The 24,472-nt window shown below is 41.4% G+C and overlaps 1 protein-coding gene across 6 annotated transcripts in view; it reads right to left on the bottom strand.

The window, feature by feature from the left end:
* Nucleotides 1–900: 900 nt before the first annotated feature.
* DOCK10 (dedicator of cytokinesis 10) overlaps nucleotides 901–24,472 on the bottom strand; it is a 412,410-nt gene continuing 388,838 nt past the window's right edge. For 5 of the 6 annotated variants that reach the window (XM_077488206.1, XM_077488204.1, XM_077488202.1 and 2 more), the window contains 6 exons: nucleotides 20,140–20,286; nucleotides 17,923–18,133; nucleotides 16,341–16,531; nucleotides 10,722–10,822; nucleotides 3,750–3,888; nucleotides 901–1,498 (listed from right to left, as the gene is read on the bottom strand). In XM_077488206.1, coding sequence (XP_077344332.1) covers nucleotides 1,382–1,498; nucleotides 3,750–3,888; nucleotides 10,722–10,822; nucleotides 16,341–16,531; nucleotides 17,923–18,133; nucleotides 20,140–20,286 — 906 coding nt within the window. In that variant the 3' untranslated portion in view covers nucleotides 901–1,381. Of the gene's footprint in view, nucleotides 1,499–1,973; nucleotides 2,050–3,749; nucleotides 3,889–10,721; nucleotides 10,823–16,340; nucleotides 16,532–17,922; nucleotides 18,134–20,139; nucleotides 20,287–24,472 lie in introns of all 6 variants that reach the window. The other variant, XM_077488203.1, reaches the window with a different exon arrangement.

The following is a 24,472-nucleotide window of genomic DNA, read 5'->3' as shown; positions in this document are numbered from 1 at the left end:
CTTGTTGTGCAATAAAAACAGCTTAATAAAAAGTCCTTAAAAGTGTTTAATGAACGTTGTTTTCATATCTTATTATATCTATGTAAGGAGTCATGTTTGCATGGACTATGACGGAACCATGATAATAACCTGCAGTTTCTACTGAAGCAGCAAAAATAGGAAAAAAATATACCAATGGAATGAGTGCCAGCTCAAATAATAAAAGAGTCCAAATTAATTTACTGGCTTGCTCTAAATAAATTCCAATATGTTTCAGGGGCCAGAAAACAGTCCTCCTTCACCAGGGCATCAGTTAATATAAGAAACTTGAACAAACGAATCCTTATCTTGATTGCTCACACAAATGCCGCTGGCTAGTAGCTGTCTTAGTCCACCAATTATCTTTCCTGCATAGATCCACACAGGAAAGTTCTATTTTGAGTCCATTCAAGTTTCTTATATTAACTGAAGCCCAGATGAATGGGTATGCTTTCTGGCCACTGAAATGCATTGGAATTTTTCTCAGTGCAAACCAAACTCTTATCTTTTGGTCCGGCACTCCTTCCATTGGTGCATGTTTCTCTGGCAACCTGCTGGGTACCCACTTGAGGGTAGTCCTGTCTATTGTAAGCAGCCTAACCTGAGCCAGTGAGCTCTCTGCGTGTTTTTTTTTCCCCTCACTACTTTCTATGAACTCACATCAAAGTCCCAGGGCATCTTGGATGTTTTATTCTTCATCTGAGAATAAATAATAAAGACTCAGCATAAAGGCACATTTCATGTACTTTTTAAATTACTACTATTCAGGAAACACGGTGACCATACAGAACAGTCGCTTCACTCACAACAATGGCTGCCATTTTTCATTGAACACACACCATTATATATTAGGTCCATGTAGAAGAAACACATAAATACCACTGACATCCACAAATACTTTAATAAATCTTTATCTAATTATCTATATAGACTCTTAGTAACTTTGGGGCAATGGGTTCATTTCTATAAAAATGACAAATTTTACACATCTCCTATTTACAAATTTTCATGTAAATATGCTTAATTAATTATTATAAAACATAGAATTAAGACTCTTAAAATATAAGCAAGAGATAAAATAATATTAGAATTAGCTTGAAGAGTGACAGTTTTGTCATTGCACTGCATTTACTGTGGCTTAGCCCCAACTCCCACCTCTTGGGTAAAGGGGGAAGCATGTTTTTTAACACTGTTTTGTTCACTGGGTAGGCAACACGTTTATATCACAAGTATTTCTCTGAGCACTTGTCGTTACCCAATAAATTAAAATTACAATCTATGTCCCAAAGATGCAAGTTCTCCAGAGGTTCATATTCAGGTCAATCTGTGGCATCAAGAAAGTTCATATAGGAGAGGCTTTCAATCAGGAATCAGCTTTTGATGATGTACTTGGCAGTCCCGTGTTTGTTCTACTGATTGATCGAAGAATACATTGTTTCTCAACTGCAAGATGCTTTGCTGGGTCCTCTCGATGAGTGATCTTTAACAGACAGAAGAAAGAAAAAAAGCAATCTCAGTCTGACAGCAAGTGATGGGCAGCGACCTTCAAATAACGAAAACACATATAGTAGCATTTTGCTGCGGTTCACTTGACAATTTCACCCTTCGAAGACTCCCTACTGGCAGCTGTGGGGTTGCAGTGGCCAACTGAGAGCCTCAGGTCACTAGCTGTCTTTAGAAAACTTACAGCTGGCCACAAGGGTAAAGTTTGATGTAGAGGTTGTTATTTTTTTTATCCTAAGGCAAAAGAAACATTACTTATACAGGTGTAAATAAACATATTTTTACTTTTAGGGAAGTTCCCATTAGGTTGGTTCTCGAAAGCAGAGCACTTAAGTCTAGTTAGAGATAAAAAGTATCCCACCTTACATCACATGAAATCTGTCAATACATAGGATGGAAACAGACAGGTGAACAAGGATCAACATGCAGAGCAAGACAAGTAGAGGACATACCGATATTCCCTAATGTACTCAGTGAAATGTTAGACAAAGAGGTAGAGAAGCGGAACAGGCAAGGGTCACATGATAGCTGAGAGAAGAGAGAGAAGGAATTAAAACAGTGCTGGGATGACAGTATATGTACACAGAAAGCATAAACATAAGCAGACATACAATGATAAGGCATCTTTATGATCATGGTTAGGGGAAAAGATTGTGCATAGTATTCAATGTGGATGAGTTTAAAGCGGTTGTTCACTCTGGAAAATAAATAAATAAATAAAAGTCAACAGCCACAAATCTTGTAGTTGCTGAATTTTAATAAAAGGACACTTACCTGTCCAGGGATCCAGCACTGTCCTCTGAATGCTATGGGCTATTGCACTATACATCTCTCATAGCTGTTTACATTGTACAACAGAAAAAGCTTAAAGATCATACTGTATCTCTAGTTAAAACTTTTTTTTTTTTTTACACTTGATAATGTGGGGGAGGGTTAGGCCCTGTGTCAGGATTTTAATAATGTCTACTGGGGACATTCACCCCTTTATTTTGTACTGCTGACTATTGTTAGCAAGAAAGAAAGTGAAGGAAGAGCCAGCATTTTAGAGTTGTCCCTAGAACAAAATGAAATCTTCCAATGGAGATGTCTCTTTTGTGGACAACTCTCTAATGCCCCGCACACATGAGTGGAATTTCCATCCAAAAAATCTTGGATGGTTTTTCCGATGGAATTCGGCTCAAGTTTGGCTTGCATACACAGGGTCACACAAAAGTTCTCCGAACCTTCGACCGCCAAGAACGCGGTGACGTACATCACTACGACAAGCCGAGAAAATTAAGTTCAATGCTTCAGAGCATGCGTCAAATTGTTTCCGAGCTGCGTCAGAATTGGTACAGACGATCGGAACTTTCTCCGATCGACAAATTGAGAACCTGCTCTCAATCTTTTGCTGGCGGGAATTCTGCCAGCAAAAGTCCGATGGAGCATACACATGGTCGGAATTTCCGGCCAAAAGCTCACATCGGATTTTTGCTGCCAGAATTTCCGATTGTGTGTATGGGGCATTAGAGAAGAATTCCCATCATTTTAACTTTTGATTGAGTCTCTGGGACAGGAAGTGAAAAGGAAATTTCCCTAGTGGTACACAGAAAGCATAAAATAAACAGAAATGGTTTCAATCATTTCTTACTCTTTTTTATTTTTTTTTGCAATACATACAGTTTAAAGGTACATTGCATTCAGATTTAAATGTAACACAGAAATTATTTGACTTGCTGCTGGAGCTGCTCTTTTAGGTATACATAAAATATGATTGTAAATGTATGTATATTTAAAAAAAAATAACAGACATGTTATACTTACCTGCTCTGTGCAGGTGCCCTGCCCTGCGGAACTTCACACAGCTGCCCTGAACCTCTTCTTCTGGGGTCCCCCACCAGCACTCCTGGCTCCTCCTCCCTTCCAGGTGCACCCATAGCAAGCCACTGATATGGGAGCACTTGTACCGGCTTGATCCTGAGCCAGACTAGGTGCATCTATTCAGACACACAGTGCGGTTCAGCCCCACTCCCCGCTACAGACAGGCACAGCTCTGGATTGAGTGAGGGGTAAGTATGGGGTAAGTATACATACCCATGTAAATATACACTTCCCACGGTACCCACCAAAACACCTAAAAAACCGAAAACATTAAAACTGGAAGCACTTTCTGTATCCTCTGTCTTCTATGATGCCACAAACTTAGTGCTATATGACTGTACAAATCAGGGTCATATTCGTTATCTCACCTGCTCATTCATGACTTCAGAGAGTTCAGCCAGAATGTCCTTGTAATGGGCTTTCATCTCTTCTTGGTATTCTAGCTGATCCTCCTTTATCAGCCGTTCATTCACTTCTAGAGCCAGACCACAGGTGTCTGCAAATTGTCTGCAGAAAAACACAGCTCAATGAGTACAGGTTGTAGTATCACTATGTTAAAAATCCAAGTGTTACTATAATTACCAGACTGGAGTGTAGAAAAAAGTACAGTGTGAATGCAAAAAGTTTAGTAACCAACAATGATTCTAGATTTCTGCAGTCAGCTTGGGTAAAGTGACATTATTCTTATTTCATACACATCCAATACTTAAAGAGCAGTCCCGATCCTCTTTTTTTTAGGTCCCCTGCTGCTGCTCCTGACCCCTCCTTTTTGCCTAGTGCTCCCATAGCAAGCAGCTTGCTATGGGAGCACCCGAGCAGGCTCTCTCCTGTCCATTCACACGTGGATCGTGGCTATGCCCCACCCCAGCTCTCTCCTCATTGGCTTACTAGCTGTGGAGCCAATGGCTACAAATGCTGTCTAAGACAAATATGAGGGAGAGACCCAGGAGAGCCGAGGCTCTCATGTACATCATTGGATCAAGCTGGAGCTCAGGTAAGTTTTAGGGGGGACTGCTGCACACAGAAGGTTTATTACCTTCATGCATAGAATGCATCATGGTAAAAAAAAAAAAAAAAAAACCTTCAGCCTTTACAACCACTTTAATGGCTCTCTAATCTATTTTTTAATTAAATTGTTTGGAGTCAGCAGTGATATTTGCAGCCATGTACAATGCTCTATACACTGCTCTATACACACTACAAATCCCATAGTTCATAGTTCATTTCTGGGGTGAGCAAAAGAGGCTACGTTCTTACATATAGTAGGACAATGAGAATGAACGTAGCCACCCTTTAACAGGATGTCTAATCTCAGCAGCAGCAAAAAAAAAACAAAACAGGAATTGGGGGATTGAAGGAGGCTGAGAGCAATAGAAGGGACTCTATTAACTGCTAGCCGACCAGATGCCGCAGTTGTACTGCGGCAGCATGGTTCGGCTGCACGAATCGCTGTTATGCTACGTCAGTAACATGAATGGCCACTAGGGGTCTAGATCACCGTCGGGCTCCCACGATTGCTCGGGGCACACAGAGAACAGAGAGCTGTGTGTGTAAACACACAGTTTCCGGTTCTCTGAGCAGTGAACTGACAGATTATCTGTTCATACAGGGTATGAACAGCGATCTGTTAGTTTACCTGCACAGTCCCATCCCCCTTCAGTTAGAACACTCCCTAGGATACATATTAACCCCTTCACTGTCCCCTAGTGTTAACCCCTTCACTGCCAGTGACATTTTTACAGTAATCAATGCAATTTTAATCCCACTGATTGCTGTATTAATGCCAATGGTCCCAAAAATGTATTAAAATTGTCTGACGTGTCCGATAAAAATGACTGATTGCCGCCATTACTAGTAAAAAAGTTATTAACAAAAATCCCATAAAACTATCCCCTATTTTGTAGACGCTATAACTTTTGTGCAAACCAATCAATAAACGCTTATTGCAATTTTTTTTTACCAAAAATTTGTAGAAGAATACGTATCAGCCTAAACTGAGGGAAAAAAAAACATTTTTATAGATTTTTTGGGGATATTTATAATAATGCGTTTTTTTCAAAATAGCCGTTTTTTTTGTTTATAGTGAAAAAAATAAAAACTGCAGAGGTGATCAAATACCACCAAAAGAAATGTCTATTTGTGGGAAAAAAGGACGTAAATTTTGTTTGGGAGCCAAGTCGGCCGACTGCGCAATTGTCAGTTAAAGCGACGCAGTGCCTAATCGCAAAAAGTGCTCTGGTCTCTGGCCAGCCAAATCGTCCGGGCTTAAGCGGTTAAAATAAGAAAGCATTCTTGGAAAGATTTTTTTTTTAAACTGAAGTTTACGGCCAAGTTAAAGTAGATCTCCTGCTATATAAATAAGTGTGAACTGTTTTACCTCCCTGCCCGCTGGGCAATAAATCAAGAGTGTTATGATGCTCATATATTGTGCACTGAACAGACTGGAGCCAGATGGAGTCAGCTGACCCTAGAAATAGTGCTGGCTGTCTGGCTATGCAATATCAAGCGAACTACAGGGCCATCTGAACAGAATTACAAACCACTCTGCCACAGTAAAACAATTTACTTAAATGCATTTTATCTGTGCATTTAGCTGTTTGCCTAAAAATTTTAGAGATTAATTTTAATTGGTTGTTGTGGGCAACTGCCCTTACACATCCTCATTGCTCTTTGCACTACTTTACTGTATAAGCCTGCCTTAGAAATTGTTATCAAATCAAAAATCCATTTATAAGAATCCTCACTTTTACAGAAAATAGGGCATTACATGCTGATAGGTGGCACTGATAGACGGCAGTGATATGCAGCACTGGTGGCACAGATGGGCAAAGATGGGCACTGATGGACACTGATAGATGGCACTGATAAGCAGCAGTGATGAGGAGGCACTGACAGTTATTACTGATGGGCACTGATTGGCATCCCTGATGGGCACTGATTGGCATACCTGGTGGGCAAAGGTGGGCACTTTTTCGCATCACAGGCGGGCACTGCTGGGCATCACTGGTGGGGCATGGCTAAACATCCCTGAAGGGCTTGCACAATAATCAATATGCTGACCATCAGCACATACCCCCCCCCCCCCCCCCGTCAGGGGAGCCTCTTATCAGCTCTCCTCTACTCACGCCCTGTCAAGCACTAATAGAGGAAAGCCAATAACTGGCACTTCTGGGTTATGATGTGATCAGCTGTGATTGGACACAGCTGATCACATGGTAAAGAGCCTATATCATAGGCTCTTTACCACGAGCGGAGATACAGTGTGCCAAAGTGACACTGCACTAAAGTTTGTCGTGCGCGAACGGCTTATCCTGCTGGACATCATTTGATGCCCAGTCAGGATAATAGAACCCCCCCTCGGCTGTCATTCTGCTATAGGCCGGGTGGGAAGGAGTTAAAGGTGAATTTATAAAAAGGTGAAGGATACATAGTGACATTGGTCCAGCTTGGACCGATATAAATATGCAAATACCATATCTGGCCGATGCCCCTGAAAGCTGAAATAGACATTACTTCAGTAACCTTGCTTCTGGGTCCTACGCCAAGCAGCTGCTCTGCTACATTCTGAACATGGACAGTCAGCTACTTGGCACTACTTAGAAATTTCTTTGTATTTTCTGAATGAATGCAAAGCGTTCTCTGGTTGGATGAGGAGGAGAGGCAGAGTGGGGATGGCAAGCTCTCCACCTCATCCAATTAGAGAATATTTTGCATTTATTCAGCAAGTGCCACTTATTCTCTGAATGGTGCCTGTGCTGAGCGTCTGACCTCCTGCATTCAGAATGCTGCAAGCAGCCACTCAGTACAGTCCCTGGAAGAAAGTGAAGATCACAGGCATAGCAGTGTCTACTTCAGTGATTTCCAGCTTCCAGGGGCCTCGTCCAGGAATGTTATATACATAATTACATTGTTCTAAGCTGGACCAATGTAACTATGAATAGCATTTCTATACCTGGAATTCCTCTTTATTCTAGCAGTTACCCAATCTCCATCAGGGGATACATATTTATTTTGATATGTTAGTAGTGGCACTACTAATACTAATATATCAGCTAGATGCAGGACTACAGATGGCCACAGATGGGCAGATATGTGACTGGATTATTGGAGGTCCTTGAATATGCTTTTTGATGTCCTGGACCTAGCTTATTCCTACTAAAAATTTTTAGTGTTGACGGCACATTGATAATCTCGTATTCTTTTCTCCATAGAATGAATATGCAATATTTGCTCATTCTTTGTATAGCAAGGCTGAGTGAATTAGAAGATTATATGCAATAGTTTACAGTTCAGTTTGTAGGCACACCTCTTTCCATATATGTGTTTGGAATGTATGTTTGGTTGCTTATATGGAGTTTACTTTATTCGATTCATGTAATCTGGCCTAGGACATCCTAGGACATTAATCATTTTTTTTGTTCAACCAACGGGTTGAAGGGTGAAAAAAGACCCGATTTCCCAATCCACATATTCAAGGTGGATGGGGGAATCACTACCACTGTGATACTCTGTTATGATGGCAGGGAGCCTTCCCCACTGTTAAAATACACTGATCAGCTATAGCTGGTGACACTGAACGTTTGGAAAAAAATCAACAGGCTTGCTGTCTGTACAACCAGCCTGCCCATACATTGATCGAAATTTAGCCATGAACTGGCTAAATTTTGATCCATCTATGGCCACCCTAAGCACACCAAAATGTTTTCAATATATATAGTTTTAATTAGCTCCTTGCATCCTATATGGCTTGCTTATTTATATGTGGTACAACAATTATACTCTATTTGTTGACCTACGTTATTTTGTACACTGTACATTGTGTTTGTTTTTTCTTTTGTTTTCTTACTTCTTGTATGATTTTTTTGTGGTAGAGAACTTATACTCTGCATACTGACCTATGCTACTATGTACCTTGAAAATCCTTTGACAAAAGAGCTGTTAAAGAGTATGGGAACCCAACATTTCATATTCCTGATATGTGCCTGCTGTACCATGTTCAGCACTTGTATTAAAAAGAATCCTGTTCTCTTTGTATTGCTTTCTTTGTGTGAAATCCCTGTTTCTGCCAGTCCCTCTGCTTTTCTATTAACAACTGACCACACTAAGCAGGAGAACAGTCAGGAATCAGTTCTCTAGCTTTACTAGGAACTGCTCTCCTCCAATGACCCCCCCCCCCCCCCGATATAGCTTTTCACTGGGAAGAACAGTGTACTACTGTTTCTCCTCCCCAGCTCTTATACCCTCTGATAAAAGAGGGTATGTGATCACTTATAAAAAAGGGAAAAAAGTGTTTATAATATGTTTTTTTTATATATCTGTACACAAATGTTTTGTCTTTTGACGGCTACAGCGTGGACCTGCTTTGCCGGGACTACGTCTATTGACGTCGTCCCATGCACGAGCGGTCTATGAGACTCACCTGATCATGGATCGGAGCAAGGGGTTGATCCCGACCCCTTACCACGTGATCAGCTGTCAGCCAATGACAGCTGATCATGTGACACAACAGAGCTGGTAATCGGCTATTTTTCCTCCTCGTGCTGACACGCGCTGATCACCGGCGGCCGTAAGAGGGACTTCAGTCCCGATCACGGCCAGCTCATCAGTGACCACCTGCCCCCTGCCAGTGCCACCTAGATATTAAAAAAGTGCCACCCATCAGTGCCCACACATCAGTACCCACAGTGCCACCTATCAGCGCCCACAGTGCCACCCATCAGTGCCCACAATCTGCCTCAACAACAGTGCTGCACCTTAGTGCCACATATCCGTGCCCATCAGTGTCATCTACCAGTGCCCATCAGTGCCGCCCATCAGTGCCCAGCAGTGCCACCTATCAGAGCCACCTATCAGTGCCACCTATCAGTGCCCATCAATCCCATCTATCAGTGGTACCTATCAGTCCCCCTTAGTGCCACCCATCCGTGCCACCCATCAGTGCCACCTATCAGTGCCACCTATCAGTGCCCATCTTTGCCCATCAGTGCCCCCTTATCTGTGCCCATCAGTACTGCCTTATCTGTGCCTATCGGTGCCACCTTATCTGTGCCTATTAGTGCCACCTTAACTGTGCCTATCAGTGCCCACCAGTGCAGCCTATCAGCGCATTTCAATGAAGGAGAAAAATGGCCTGTTTGCAAAATTTTATAACAAACTATTAAACATGATTTTTTCTTTTTTCTTATTTTGCATCTTTTTTTGTTTGTTTAGCAAAAAATAAAACTCCCAGCTGTAATTAAATACCACCAAAAGAAAGCTCTATTTGTGGGGAAAAAAATGATAAAAATTTCATCTGGGTACAGTGTTGTATGGCCGCGCAATTGTCATTCAAAGTGCATCAGCGCTGAAAGCTGAAAATTGGTCTGGGCAGGAGGGGGGTTTAAGTGCCCAGTAAGCAAGTGGTTAAACTGAGTGGGTTGTATTACAAGGTTTACCTATATTTTAAAATCCAGAAGCCTGCACATTGCTTAACTAAATTTGAGTATTACATTTAGCTTATTTTATCTTTTCTTTTCTTCTTTTATCTTTTTTTCCCCACTCCTAATTTTTTGGTATTTGTGTATAGGCATGTATAGTATAGTATAGTATAGTATAGTATAGTATAGTATAGTATAGTATAGTATAGTATAGTGTTGTTCTATTTCAATACTCACTGTGTCTGCGTGTATTTGTTTAGTTATTTTTATACATTCTTGTATTATTTACCCTTGTTTTTTTGCACAAACTTTGTAAAACAGAAGATATTCACATGTCACATTCCATTACCTTTCTCTCAAATAGCAGAATTCTTCTTCATTTCAGGACAATAGGCAGAACCATGCAAATTCTTGCTTTATGCCCCAATTGGCCACATGCGTTTTACAGAACAGCTGGTGTATAGTGCAAACTGTATACAGCTTTTTCAGGCTTTTTGGCCATCATCAGCACAGTGTATGGAAAATATGGGGTTGATTTACTAAAACCGGAGTGTAAAATCTGGTGCGGCTATGCATGATAGCCAATCAACTTCTGACTTCAGCTTGTTCAACAAGGCTTTGATACAAAAACTGCACCATGATTTAGTACTCTACAGTTTTAGTAAATCAACCCCCATGACTAGCATAGAGCAGGGTCTGGGGCCCATTGAGACAGATATTAGGTGCTGCTTTTTCTTCTTGGGTCTTTGAAAAAATCTAACAACCAGCCAGATTTTACTTTTCATTTACCACCTTCCCCAGACACATGAAAGGGATGATATAACTGGCTGGAATAGACAGTTCTTCCAGGCATTTACAATAAAGAGACTGAAGGTCATACATCGCACATGCTCCCAGTAGTGTTGTATTTATAAAGCAAGTCACCTGAAAATTTCTTTAAGATGCTTCACTTGACTTTCCGGGTAATTGTTGGCATTTGTTTCTGTTAGAAAAGCTCGAGCATATGCCATAGGTCCAGCGTTTACCTGAAAAAAGTAACCCATATCTCATCATATGTTATTATAGAAGAAAAGTCACTCCTCTGAATTGAAAAACTGATTTTTACACATTTCTCTTACTTATCAATTTTAATTTCATACAGTAAGAGAAGAAATGCCATCTGTTTGAATATAATCTTTTTAATATATCTACAAGCCCTACTCATATTTTAGAACAATAGCCAAGTGTATGATGTGCTGTTAATGTGTTTATCTCAAATCCAGAGAGAAATAAGCAAAAAACACCTTTCAGCATACTATAGTTAGGTGCTGCTTAATGATAGCCGGAATTAACTGTCTAGGAAAAACGCCAAACTTTTTCATATCGCTTCACACAGCGATACCTCGTGAATGTCAGAGACAGCATTCGCATTAATGTGTATTTCTGCTGCCCACTTTAGAACTGCATCTATGACTTTTAAGTGGGTAAAGTCCAATTATTTTTATAATAAGTGTATGCAATCTTTAACATTTTATGTATTTTCAGAAGTCATTGGGGGTTATTTAAAAAAGGCAAATCCACTTTGCACTACAAGTGCACTTGGAAATGTGGTCACTGTAAATCTAAAGGGTAGATCTGAAATGAGGGGAAGCTCTGCTGATTTATCATCCAATCATGTGCAAGCTAAAATGCTGTTTTTTATTTTCCTTGCATGTCTCCCTCAGATCTACAGTGACTTTATTTCCAAGTGCACTTTTAGTGCAATTTCAAATGCACTTTGCACTTGTAGTGCAAAGTGGATTTGCCTTTAGTAAATAACCCCCATTGTTTGTAAATCTGCAGCTTACATTTAACTAATACATGGTGGCGACCCTGCCATTAGGGTCCCTAATATACAGAAGGCTGTATACTGGGTGAAACACAATGTAACACAAGAAGTTGGTGAGAGACAAATTGCACATTACTAGTTTTATGCCTTCCCTAGAAATCCTGTCACTGGCAGAATTGGAATAGTGATATGGGCTAGTACATTGTTTTAGCAAAACGCTTGGCTTTAGCAAAAGGCCACTAAGAACTGGGCAAGCACTATGTTGACTAATGAGATCCTACTTTTTAGTTAGTGATTTGCTTTATACATTAGGCTCTTGTGTACTTGTGTTATCATTTAAACCTTGGAAAGCTTCATGATGTTGCTGGGCTCTTTAAACATATGAAAATTAAATTAGGTTCTTAAAGTAAATTAATATTGAAACAATGCGAACCCTCTCTTACAGTTACTATTTTCATTCATGTAGTATCAATTTTTTGTTTCCTGCAAGTGATATTTAAAGCTTGCCGCAAAGATACAGTTGTCTCCCCAAGAATGTCAGGCGGGTACTACCGTGTTTCCCCGAAAGTAAGACAGTGTCTTACTTTCTTTTTATCCCCAAAAGCCCCACTATGTCTTACTTTCGGGGTATGTCTTATATTGGAAAAAAATTGTCGAATTTTTTGTTTTAACCATAAAATTAACATTTATTAACAACCTGTATTCACCACAAAACAGTTTTATAAAAGGAAGTGCCAAGAATGTCTTGTTACAACATTGCATAACATGTAAAACAATGAAAAATGGTAAGAACGAACAGTGGAATACTGGAAGATAAAACAGATTTATGTGTGATACAGTACCACCTGCTGTATTTAATCCAGTGTGACACCTGCTGATACCCACTGGGTTACATACAGCAGATGATACCCCAGTATGCCAGTGTGTATGTTTTACTGATGTATGATTAATACTGTGTGCATTACCGTATTTTAAGCAGGAGGCGGCAGTGACAAGTGCAGGGGACGGCGCAGTGACGTATGGAGAGGGGGACGGCTCAGGCGTGGGCAGGAGGCGGCGTTCATTAAGATCAGAGGGAAATGGCAGACGCGGCGACGTATGGAGAGGGGGACGGTGCGGACGTGGGCAGGAGGCGGCGCGCAGCTAGATGAGAGGGAGGCGGCAATACCCCCGTGTTTCCCCGAAAGTAAGACATATGTCTTACTTTCGGGGTACGGCTTATATTAGCCGACCCCTCTGAAACTCCCGATACGTCTTACAATCGGGGGTGTCTTACTATCGGGGAAACACGGTATCTGCCTGCTGGTTCTTTGCGTGACTTGCCAGACAGAGTGAAGCTGTACATGTGCAGTCAATCCTTTCCATCCATCTTCTCAGGCTGAACAATATTTATATGTGAAAAGATGCACTTCAGACACTGGAATTCTTTATCGGCTATAAAAGCATCCCTAAACAGCCAACCCTTGCTCATTTGGCTGTAAAACTGGGGAATTGTGCAGCCTTTTATAGCCAGCCTATTGTCATTGACTCGATAGTACATTTTTATATAATGTCTGAACAGATAGAATAAGAATATAACCCACAGAGAAGACATATTTCTGTAGGTCCCATCTACCTGGATGTATGCTCTAAGCACATAAGACAACGCATCATACAAGGTACAAAGGAATAAAAGAACAAGTGCAAAGTACAGGAAAATATTAGCAACCAATCAAAAACACTTTAATAGTTCTCAGACTATTTAGCTGCTGACATCTAGTTGCTATGGGATACTGCATATGACTGCACTATGACAGAAACTATATTTACATGTTTTTTATTTATTTCTCTATTTTTACTGTAATGAATCCACCTAAGAGTATTTAAAAATGTAATCACTAAATGTACTGTAAATAAATTGCAAGAAAGCAGCATATAAGCTTTTTTCATCCCATTTTCTTAGTAAGTTGATAAACTCACATGGCTTCAAATATCATCTCTATGCTGACAATACCCAAATCTATCCCTCTACTTCTCAGTTCACCCCTTTAGTCTCCTTGCTCATTTCTAATTTACTAACTGACTAACTTAATTTGCTAATGGTGTAAATCCATTTTCTAAAATGTAATCTTTCAAACACTAAGTTCATAATATTTCCCTCCCCTTTCTTGTGCCCCCCCCCCCCCCCACTGTGATTTCACCTATGTAACATTTCCAAAATATACCCTTTCTTAACTAATGACACCACAAAGCTAATAATTCACTCACTCGTTATCTTTCACCTTAACTACTTCAAGTTCCTCTTCATTGGCTTAGCTCTAGATAGGCCATCCTCCTGCAGTCCATCATAAATGTTGCTGTAAGACTCATCTGCCTTTCCAACTGATCAATGTCTGCCTCCCCTCTTTGCCAATCTCTCCGCTGACTTCCACCCACCCAACGAATAAAATTGAAATTATAAACAATAACTTACAAAGGCATCCATACCTCTGCCCTGAGCTACATCACCAACCTTGTCTTATAATATTACCAAATCATCCTCTTTGCTCCTTTCCAAGACCTCCTGCTCCCTAGCTTCCCCACCAGCCTCCTCCCATGTTTGCCTTCAGGACTTTTCCAGAGCCTTGTCCATCCCCTAGAACTCCCTGCTCCAATCTGTTCAGCTATCTTCTGCAAATGCACCTGACTCTGATTACATGAGAGAACCCTAGTAGGGGCTCCCTGTGATAAGCTATGGGAGGCAGCCCCATTGAAAGAAATGGGAGGCTGCAGCTTCTGCAGTTTATTGTGGCCACCTGCATGTTATCTCTCAGGCAGTGATCACATGCAAGTGATTACATGCACATTGTCATAATTATCTGCAGGAGTCATCATCCTCCCATTGCGTTTAATGGGGCTGCCTCCCTCAGCTAATCGCTGGAAATCGGAGTCGGGAGCATTCGCAGGTGTGAATGCACCCATAGGCGATCCCTGAAAATGTATCTCTTCAGGAAGCCTATTCCACCACCACCTAATAAACATTACTTTTACTTTTGGCTCAGACCACACAGTTATTACCCTTGGTATCACGTGCCTCTCCCTTTTAGATTGTAAGCTCTCAGGAGCAGGACCCTCAGAACCCTCTTGTATTGAACTGTACTTTTTTTTCTTATAACATCATTATTATTACAATTACCAATTACAAAACATTTATAATCTTAATACTTGAACTGTATTGTAACTGAACTCTGTAAGTGAATAGTCCAGTGCTCCTAGTGTTTTCAAACGTAATAAATACTAACTATATAAAGTGTCTAAACCATCAAACAACTATTTAAATTATTCATCAACAATCGATGTATAATTGATGGCCACTCCACCAAAAGCACATTAATCACATAGTACTCCACCAAAAGCACACTTAGGAAGTTATTTACAAAAGGAAAATCCACTTTGCACTACAAGTGCAAACTACAAGTGCAAAATGCACTTGAAATTGCACTGAAAGTGCGCCTGGAAGTGCAGTCGCTGTATATCCGAGGGGGGCATGCAAGGAGCTTTAGCTTGCACATGATTGGATGATAAAATCAGCAGCGCTTCCCCCCATTTCAGATCTACCCCTCAGATTTACAGCGACTGTACTTCCAAGTGCACTTTCAGTGCAATTTCAAGTGCACTTTGCACTTGTAGTGCCAAGTGGATTTACCTTTCGTAAATAACCCCCATAGCATTATTTTGCATTAGACCAGTCAATACTAAACTCAAAATTAAAGATCCCCTTCACTCTTTTTTTCTTTTGGGCCTTCCTACCTTCACCACATCCTCTCTGGGTTCTAATGATCTTCCTCAATTTGCTCATTGTGGTTGTCTTCTAGATGGTAGGACCCTAAATGAAGGGCTTCTGTATTGGGGTTGTCTGTTCCCAGTTGCTGGATTGTAAAACCCATGTCCCCTTTATCTTTAACTCTTAGCATTGTATTTTTCTTTGTAAAGGTTTTCTTATTTTATCCTCATAGTTTACAAATTGTTTCTTTTGCTGTTTCTCCATGCGTTGCACCAAGCACATTATTTCCAAGGACATGGTCTTGGGCGATGAGGAATTGTTTCAGAGTGGACTTATATGCAAGTTTACATTTGCACTCATATTTGTTTTTTGCAGATTATGATTGTTATCCTTTTAATTGTTTATGTATAATTTCACTTGTGGTTTGATGGTTTAGACGCTTTATATACCGTAGTTAGTATTATTTTAGGTGTGAGAACACTAGGACCACTGGGCTATACACTTACAGCATTCATGTATTATCATCACTGATAATAAGCACAGCAGCTTAGTTTAACACTTTTAGGTTAGATAGGGAAGTGCAGAGGTAAATAAAGATTTGGCATTGTTATTGTAACTAAACTATCTCCCTCTATTTAAGTGCTAGGCACACTGTACAAATCCTATATTATTATAATAAAAACCATAATAATGATAATAAATGGATCTTTAAGAAAAATAGCACATAAAACAAAGTTATGTTTAGTTACTTTAAACCCTTCTGCAGGCATAGTTTATACAATGTGAAATCTTCTGTTTAGCCTGCATGTGCTATGGGATTAGATTGCACAGAGGTAACCCCATTTATATGCATGAATAGGGATTTGGAGGTCAGCAATATCTTTTCCTGAGCCAAAGTGACCTGCCAAATAGTTGCAACACAAAGCTGTACTTGACACTCAGACTGTCCCTATAATCACCATTTCCCCAGTGAACAGAACTCAGTTGATCTCACCTTGACACTGACGCTCCCTTGAAGCTTCAGCTGCAGTCTTATCATATCCACATCATCCATAGTGCACAGCTGCTGCAACTCCTGAACTTTTTTGGACATTTCATCTATAGCCACTTCAATAGGATTAAGTTCTGTGCTTGTTTGGCTTACAACTTGAATACGCTTTTTTACATAAGGAAACGAGTGACTGGCTGTATGGAAATAAGAGAAAGTAGAGGGATGATGGTAGCTTAAAAACCAAGGATGCTTGTAATGACAGCATATTGTATTCTTTGCCCTATCCATTAATGACACTTAGTGCCAAGATTTGCTTTTTTTTTGGCCAGAGTAGGGAAGGAATACAACCTCTGTTAAGTCTTACTGCTGTCTGGGTTACCAGAATAGGAATAGAGGAAAAATATTCAAATGGGGAAACTTGTTCCAATGACAACTGTCTAAGAGGGGATATTCTTTATCCCGTTTTCTCTACACAACAGAAAGTAAAGCCATTTATCCCCAATAGGACACAGACAGCACAAAAAAAATGACAAATGTTTTACCAAATTCCCTACTTTTATTTAAACTTTACTAAATGTTTTGGCTTAAGATAATTTTCATATTTCCAGGAAATGGTGTTGTCATGAGCTACCGGCGTATTAACACAGAGGGGCTCCCAGCTTTCTGAAACAGACATTTGTATATACACATTTTCATCTACAGCCCATGTGATGGTGAACAGCATCACTGAGAACACAGTGATTCCCTTCAGGAAGTATTATATTGTAGTGGTTACACTAACCCTAGAGCTTCTTCACATCAGTTCAGTTGAGCTGCATTAATCTGCACAGAAAAAACTTGTTTTCTATGTGTCCTATTAACACCACATACTGTGTTGAGGTGGGCTGCACCTTGCAAATGGTAATGTTCAGCTTTAATCTTTCAATTAAAAATAATTAAAAGAGGAAATCTGAATGACCGCTATGTACTCAACAGGACTAATTTACTAAAGGTAAATGGGCTGTTTACAATAGAAATGTCCCGTTGCAAGGGAATTTTCCCTAAGCTTAGTGAATATGGTGAAAATGTACTCTGCAAAGAATAAACAGTATATTTACTTTCATATGATTCAATGTGGAAATCACCAATTCACTATCCTATGGAAAGAAATCACTTAAAAATCGAACAGCCTATTCACCTTTAGCAAATGAACCCCAAAAAGTTAAATAACAAGGTCTCTCTCAAAATTCTTGGCTGTGCCACCATGGAGTTTCCCATCTCTAACAGGGAAAGTAAATCCCCCTTTTGGTGGGTGGGAGAAACTGGGAGCGAATGAGTAGAATTCTCACTATTGGAGACCCTAAGATATATAGGAATTCACTTGTTGATCCAACTTGCCAACATCTAATTAAAGCCAAAGTATTAATTTTGCTGGACTGATTCTTTTTTTTTGTTTAAGCTTGTGAGTGTAACACGACAAGTTACTTGTGGCAAGAAAATTAGTCATACAGATTTAGGAAAAATAATTGCAAAAAAGATATAACAAGGATTTTAGAGGACTTTGACTTTACATTTAGATTCTGTGATAAAAGGCAAATGTTATTACTGGTAAGTACTGTGCGCCTCTTGCATTGCTCCTCCACTCCACCATGTTTCTTCCCTGATAGCGTGAATGGTGTCTCAAACACAAACCGGCTGATATTATGATGCCTCTCAAAATCTGTCTTTCTGTCTTCCAGCTCCTTCTCATCAAAGTAAGGTGTGACATATGTGACTTGAAAGTAAGCAAATTTAGGATCTAGATCTTTAGGATTCACCTACATAAAAAAAGGCATAATTATTTCCAACATGTACCTAAAGCTGTGCTCTTACTATAAAATACAATTCTAAATTTTTTTCCAAGATTTTTTTTTTTTTCAGTAAAGCTCATTTAACCTTATTTATCAACCACCCACTTCCTCCACCTCACAGTCAGCCTCCCCCATATGTATGTTTTGATAACTTTTGTATACTTACCTTATTTCCATATGTCTTCAAACTGGTCACATGCATGGATCCATGTTCTTTTTGCTTCTCATGTAGGTGCTTAGCAGTCCTTAATGATGCAAAAAATGTTGCTGATGTAATGCATCAGCATAATTTCAAGCAACAATGTACTGTGAGTGCAGGCAGCCAGGATGATATATCTCTAGGGGGCGTTCCATGACACCCTAGTCTCAAAGGAAGTTGGCTGAATGACATTAGGAGTAAATTACTGTATCCATATGTAAATAATTGTATCAATATAAGTAAATGGTTAAAAAAAAAAAAAAAAAAAAAGACTTGTTCTTCTGTATACTTGTTAATTGTAAACACAGGTGCAGCCATATTTGCTAATTTCAATATTCAGTGTAGTGAGCTCTATGCACAATTTTGTATTGGACCAGTTTGTCCCTAGCTGAGACCAGAGGGGAGAAGGGAAAGTCGCAAATCTCCCTCCAGCTGTCTTCGTCCAGCTCCGGTATGTCCCCACCCATTTCCTGCGGAGGGGGGACAACCTGGGACTGGCAGCAGCCAGCAGGGACCCGTAGAGCTGAGATGTGGGTGTCTCCAATTCTTTCACCCGTAGGGTGGATTCGAGCTCTGAGTATGCCAATTCAACTTGTTGGCCTAAGAACTGCCACCTGTAGGCATGAGTAATTCAAAGATACCTAAAATGGGCCACAGGCACATTAAATGTGGTGCGTAAAACATGAAAGGGGGTGAGTTCTCTGTTGGTGATAACATGCTCAAGGGTCAGTATTTTGTATTTGGCCCAGGCCTGTGGATCCGGGATGGTATTGAACTGTGATAGGTTAGGGTTCAGCCACAGGGGGGTGTGAGGAGACCAGGAGTTCGGCTGGGGTGCCCTCAGCGCTTCACCCACCTTCTATGCCCGCATAGTGGTACGCATAGAATGGGTGAGATGGTGAGGCATTTTAGGCCCCCTGAATAGCAACCCCTTCAAGGCTTCCAGAGAACCCACTATAGCTGCCTCCAGCACCACCGCAGAGTTGGTCAGGTCTGGCTGCAACCACCAATGGGCGGTCACAAGTTGAGTGGCCAAGAAATACTTGTGGCAATCAGGGAGAGCCAAGCCCTCACTGTCCACAGGCCTGGTCAGAGTGGTGTATTTGAATATAGGCAGTTTAGGCCCCCAAATAAAGCAGAGGAAGAGTTGCTTAAGAGAATTAAAGAAAGTTTTGGTCAGCCATTGTGGGGAGTTCCGAAAAATGTATGTAAATTTAAGGAGCACTTTTGAGAAAATGTATCTGCCCAATGAGGGAAAGGGGGAGATTGCTCCACGTCTTCAGGTTGGTTTTAATTGCTACCAAGACAGGGTCAAGATTGAGCCGCACTAAGTCCCTACTCTCTCTTGAGATGATAATACCTAAATAGGTAAACTGATCAACCCAGTGGAGTGAGAGAGAGGAGGGTGAGGAAGACCTGGCCCCCTCATCCACTGGGAACAGAGACAATGCTTCTTTACTATACAGGTGATCATGTGATAATGCTTTAATGTGTCCAGCGCACGCTCCCTTAAGGTTTGAGGAAGTGGTGCTGGGAGACACAGAGCAAGTGTTTTTTAGAGCACATAAACTGATAAAAGTCAAAGTTTCCATTTGGATCCTGACTAGATTGCTGCAAACAAAGATGAAGGTTTACCTCTACTTTAGGTGAGAGACACAGCAATTGCACTTATTGAGTTAATGCTCGCTCTAGTGGCTGATCTACGAATCTTTATCTTTAATACAATAGCAAATTGAGACAAGAGACCAATAGGCTAGACAAGAAGCACACAAACCTTGTTGGAGTCCTGAATAATCTTTACATTGTCCGCTCCAAACTTATCAGTATAGAGCTTGAGCAACCTTTGCGATATCTCTGACAACCCTGTTAATTTGGGTTCTTTGTAAATGTACTCTTTTCCTTCTTCCTCTTCAAAGAAACCCTACAAAAGAGAGGATCGTTATGTAGAAGTATACTAAGAAATACTCAGGGATTCATTCCCCAAAGCCACACCATGAACTGTTAGTCACTTCAATGAGTTTATCACACACCCTACAGCAAGTACACATGTGCAAGCAAAGCCTTTGATGCATTAGAAATAGAATTATTAATGGATGATGGAAATTTATGTTAAAGCTGAATACAGGGAGAAGCTGTATCACTGAGATTCTCTAATAACAGTAATAATTGCCTACAAAGAACTTTTACATGATATTAGGAATAGGAACACATTTTCTTGGGCATTTTTTGAGCACTTTGAATAGAGTGTAGTCACCAGTTCTGTTCCCCGTCCCCCGAGGTATATTCCATCCAACACAAGCAACAAGCTAGTGATTAGATATGAATACAGACACTTTTGGCAAACCAAACTATGCTTCTACAAAGTAAAAGATTTTCCAGTTCTTAAAATACTAGGAATAATAGAGACAGATATAGAATCAAACATAATCACATAGATATGCAAGATTCTTTAAAATGCCTATTCTTCTCAAACTGTTTAGTAAAATTCTGAAGAGATATAAAAAGCCAGTGGGAGATATTTGTCTATTGTAAGCTATGCACTTTTTACTTGCTACAATGTATGAATTTTTACATTAAAAAAGAAAAAAAAGCCAATGAATGATAAAAGTAATTAGCAGCACCCCAAAAACAAATAACTTATTTATACTGAATGAACCCTTTAAAAATCAATTCCACCCCTGCTCCAATCAAAATGGATGGCCTATCTGCAGATTCCAAAATGATTTTCCTGATATGATATTATATATGCACACCTTTTCATTTTCTTTTTTCTTTAACAATAAAAGTAAATGTACCATATTTGAATACATGTGTGTATGGTACAAAACAAAACAAAATGTGTGTATTTTAAGAGTAGTACTTCCTAAGCACTTATTCACATGGGTGCAGAAAGCAATACACTATGAAAAACGAGTGTATTTCTCTGCCCAGGAGTCACAGGTGTTTGCTTACAGTTATCTGTAGAAATCAATGACAAGCGGCTGTTGTATGCTGATATATGCACATCCAAGCATTTAGTTATGTACAGCTATGGATATGTGCCCATGGCAGCTTGCATCCAGATGCCACTCTAGGATGCATAGATACACTCCATTTTCACGGTGTCCAACTTTCAACATCTGTGTGATAGAGCCCTAATATTTTTAATGCTCGGACAGTGCATTTCCTGGCAGCTTGTAGGCAGGAAAGAGAAATGTTTAAAGTGTATCTAAAGAATGATATCATATTTTGCAGCTTACCAGTCCTTTTATGTGATGGCTGCATTCATTTTGCAGGCTTTTTCTATTGTTCTCATCTAGTGATCCTGATGGTAAAACAATACCTGTCCTACGGTGACAACACCCACTCACTCTATTGCATCTATGGAGGAGCAGAATTGCCACTGTTTGACAGACAGTACTTTTGGACTTTTAAATATACCATTGAAAGTGGTTTGTTGTAACTAGGGATGAGCTTCGTGTTCGAGTCGAACATACGTTCGACTTGAACATTGGCTGTTCGTCCGTTCGGCGAAGTCCGAACATTTTGGTTAGTTCGCGCCAAATTCGTGTGGCGCTCACGGCCCACAATGCACTGCGATGGCGCAGTGCATTGCTGGCTCATGATTGGCCAAGCATGCACTGTGACCCCGCATGCTTGGCCAATCGCAGCGCCAGCAGCGAGGAGAGCCATGATTGGCCACAGGCAGGATGCCTGTGGCCAATCATAGCTTAGGCTGTGTAGTGCACGCCCCACACTATATAAGGCCGCCAGCGCGGCGGCCTTGTGTAGTGTGTTGGCGTCTGAAGCAGTGGGTGTTCTGTGTACCTGCTGTCTGCGTGCTCTGTACCCAGTACATACCGCTATATCCACCTACATAGCTGTTCTCTATTTGAGCCCACTTGCCATCTGCAGGAGTTATTGGAAGTTGTGTGTGCTTCCAGCACAGCACAGTATACATCTGTATATACCCCTTTATCTCTGGTGTTCTATAATAAAGGCATCTGCAGGAGTTAGTGGGTGTTCTGTGTACCTTCAACACAGTACACACCGATCGTTTTCGGACGATTTTTGATCTTGCTGTTGTGTAGTGGTTGTTGTCTGCGTGCCCTGACCGCAGTATACACCGCTATATTCACCTCACCTATATAGCTAGTGATCTATCTTTTATAATAGAGCTTGCAGTCAGTAGTGTTAGGAGATAGTGCGTGCTGTCTGCGTGCTCTGTACCCAGTACATACCGCTATATCCATCTACATAGCTCTTCTCTATTTGAGACCACTTGCCATCTGCAGGAGTTATTGGAAGTTGTGTGTGCTTCCAGCACAGCACAGTATACATCTGTATATACCCCTTTATCTCTGGTGTTCTATAATAAAGGCATCTGCAGGAGTTAGTGGGTGTTCTGTGTACCTTCAACACAGTACACACCGATCGTTTTCGGACGATTTTTGATCTTGCTGTTGTGTAGTGGTTGTTGTCTGCGTGCCCTGACCGCAGTATACACCGCTATATTCACCTCACCTATATAGCTAGTGATCTATCTTTTATAATAGAGCTTGCAGTCAGTAGTGTTAGGAGATAGTGCGTGCTGTCTGCGTGCTCTGTACCCAGTACATACCGCTATATCCACCTACATAGCTCTTCTCTATTTGAGACCACTTGCCATCTGCAGGAGTTATTGGAAGTTGTGTGTGCCTCCAGCACAGCACAGTATACATCTGTATATACCCCTTTATCTCTGGTGTTCTATAATAAAGGCATCTGCAGGAGTTAGTGGGTGTTGTGTGCCTCTAGCACAATATACACTACCCAACTGCTTTTTTACCCAACTCCCTTCAGGCCATTACCATGTCTGGAAGGCCAGCAAGGAGAGGCAGACAGGCGCGAGCCGATAAAAGAGGGCAAGCAGGCTCTGTGTCTAGAGACAACAGTGCTGGTCGTGGACGCAGTGCATTGTCATCAGCACGTGGCCATGGGACACGCTTGTCCTTCTTTTCGGCAGCTGGACATGTTGAACCGCAACATGCCAACGACTTGGTAGAGTGGATGACCAAGCCCTCTTTATCCTCCTCATCCTCTCTCACCCAGTCTCAGGGTACTAGCAAAGCAGCTGCCAACGCATCGTCTTCCCTCCTCTCAATGTCATCATCAGTGACTCCTTCCCTAGACCCACCACATCCTCCTGAGGAGTCTCCTGAACTCTTTGAGCACAGTGTTGGGTACATGCTCCAGGAGGATGCCCAGTGTCTTGTGGGCTCTGATGATGACACTCAGCTAGAGGAAGGCAGTAGCGTGAGCGCAGAGAGAGGGGATGCTCAAGAAGGACAGCAATCTGGCAGTCATGTTCCACAAGCTGCAGCATACTGCATACTGCCAGGAGAGAGGAGGAGGAGGAGGAGGAGGAGGCACATGTCCAACGAGGCAGGATGCCCTCCGGGGGCCAGCTTAGGGGCAGCACACCGACTGAATCACACCGCAGAGCTCCGCCTGCGCATAGCGCTGCCTCTGCGCGTTATTCTAAAAGTTCTTTGGTGTGGACTTTTTTTGAGACGAGTGCATCAGATCGCACCGCTGCTATTTGCAACATATGTCTCAAGCGTATCTCACGTGGCCAAAACATCAGCCGCTTGGGCACCACATGCTTGACCAGACATATGTTGACCTGCCATGCAGCTCGTTGGCAAGCGTACCTCAAAGACCCACACCAAAGAACATAGCGGACCTCTCCTTGCTCCTCATCAGCTGGCATCTCCAACCCCACTAGACCTTCAGTCCTCTCTGAAACCTGCTCTGAGAGGAATGAAGGTGTAGAATTAGGTGTGTCACAGCCAAGTGCTCCCGGGAACTCTGCTAGCGGTACACCCACATCCGATTATAGCAGGCAAATGTCCCTGCCCCAGCTGCTGGACCGGCGAAAGAAGTTCACTCCCAGCCATCCACATGCCCAGCGGTTGAATGCTAGCTTGGCTAAATTGCTAGCACTTCAACTGCTGCCTTTTCAGTTGGTAGACTCGGCCCCCTTCCGTGAGTTTGTACAATGTGCGGTTCCTCAGTGGCAGGTCCCCAAACGCCACTTTTTCTCACGGAAGGCGATTCCGGCTCTCTACCGGCATGTGGAAGGCAAT

Source organism: Lithobates pipiens, unplaced genomic scaffold (assembly GCF_037356315.1).
Source record: "Lithobates pipiens isolate NorthernLeopardFrog02 unplaced genomic scaffold, aLitPip1_a1.2 Scaffold_18, whole genome shotgun sequence".
NCBI lineage: Eukaryota > Metazoa > Chordata > Amphibia > Anura > Ranidae > Lithobates > Lithobates pipiens.
The sequence above is the reverse complement of the archived record's forward strand: the minus strand, read 5'-3'. Positions and strand labels throughout refer to the sequence as shown.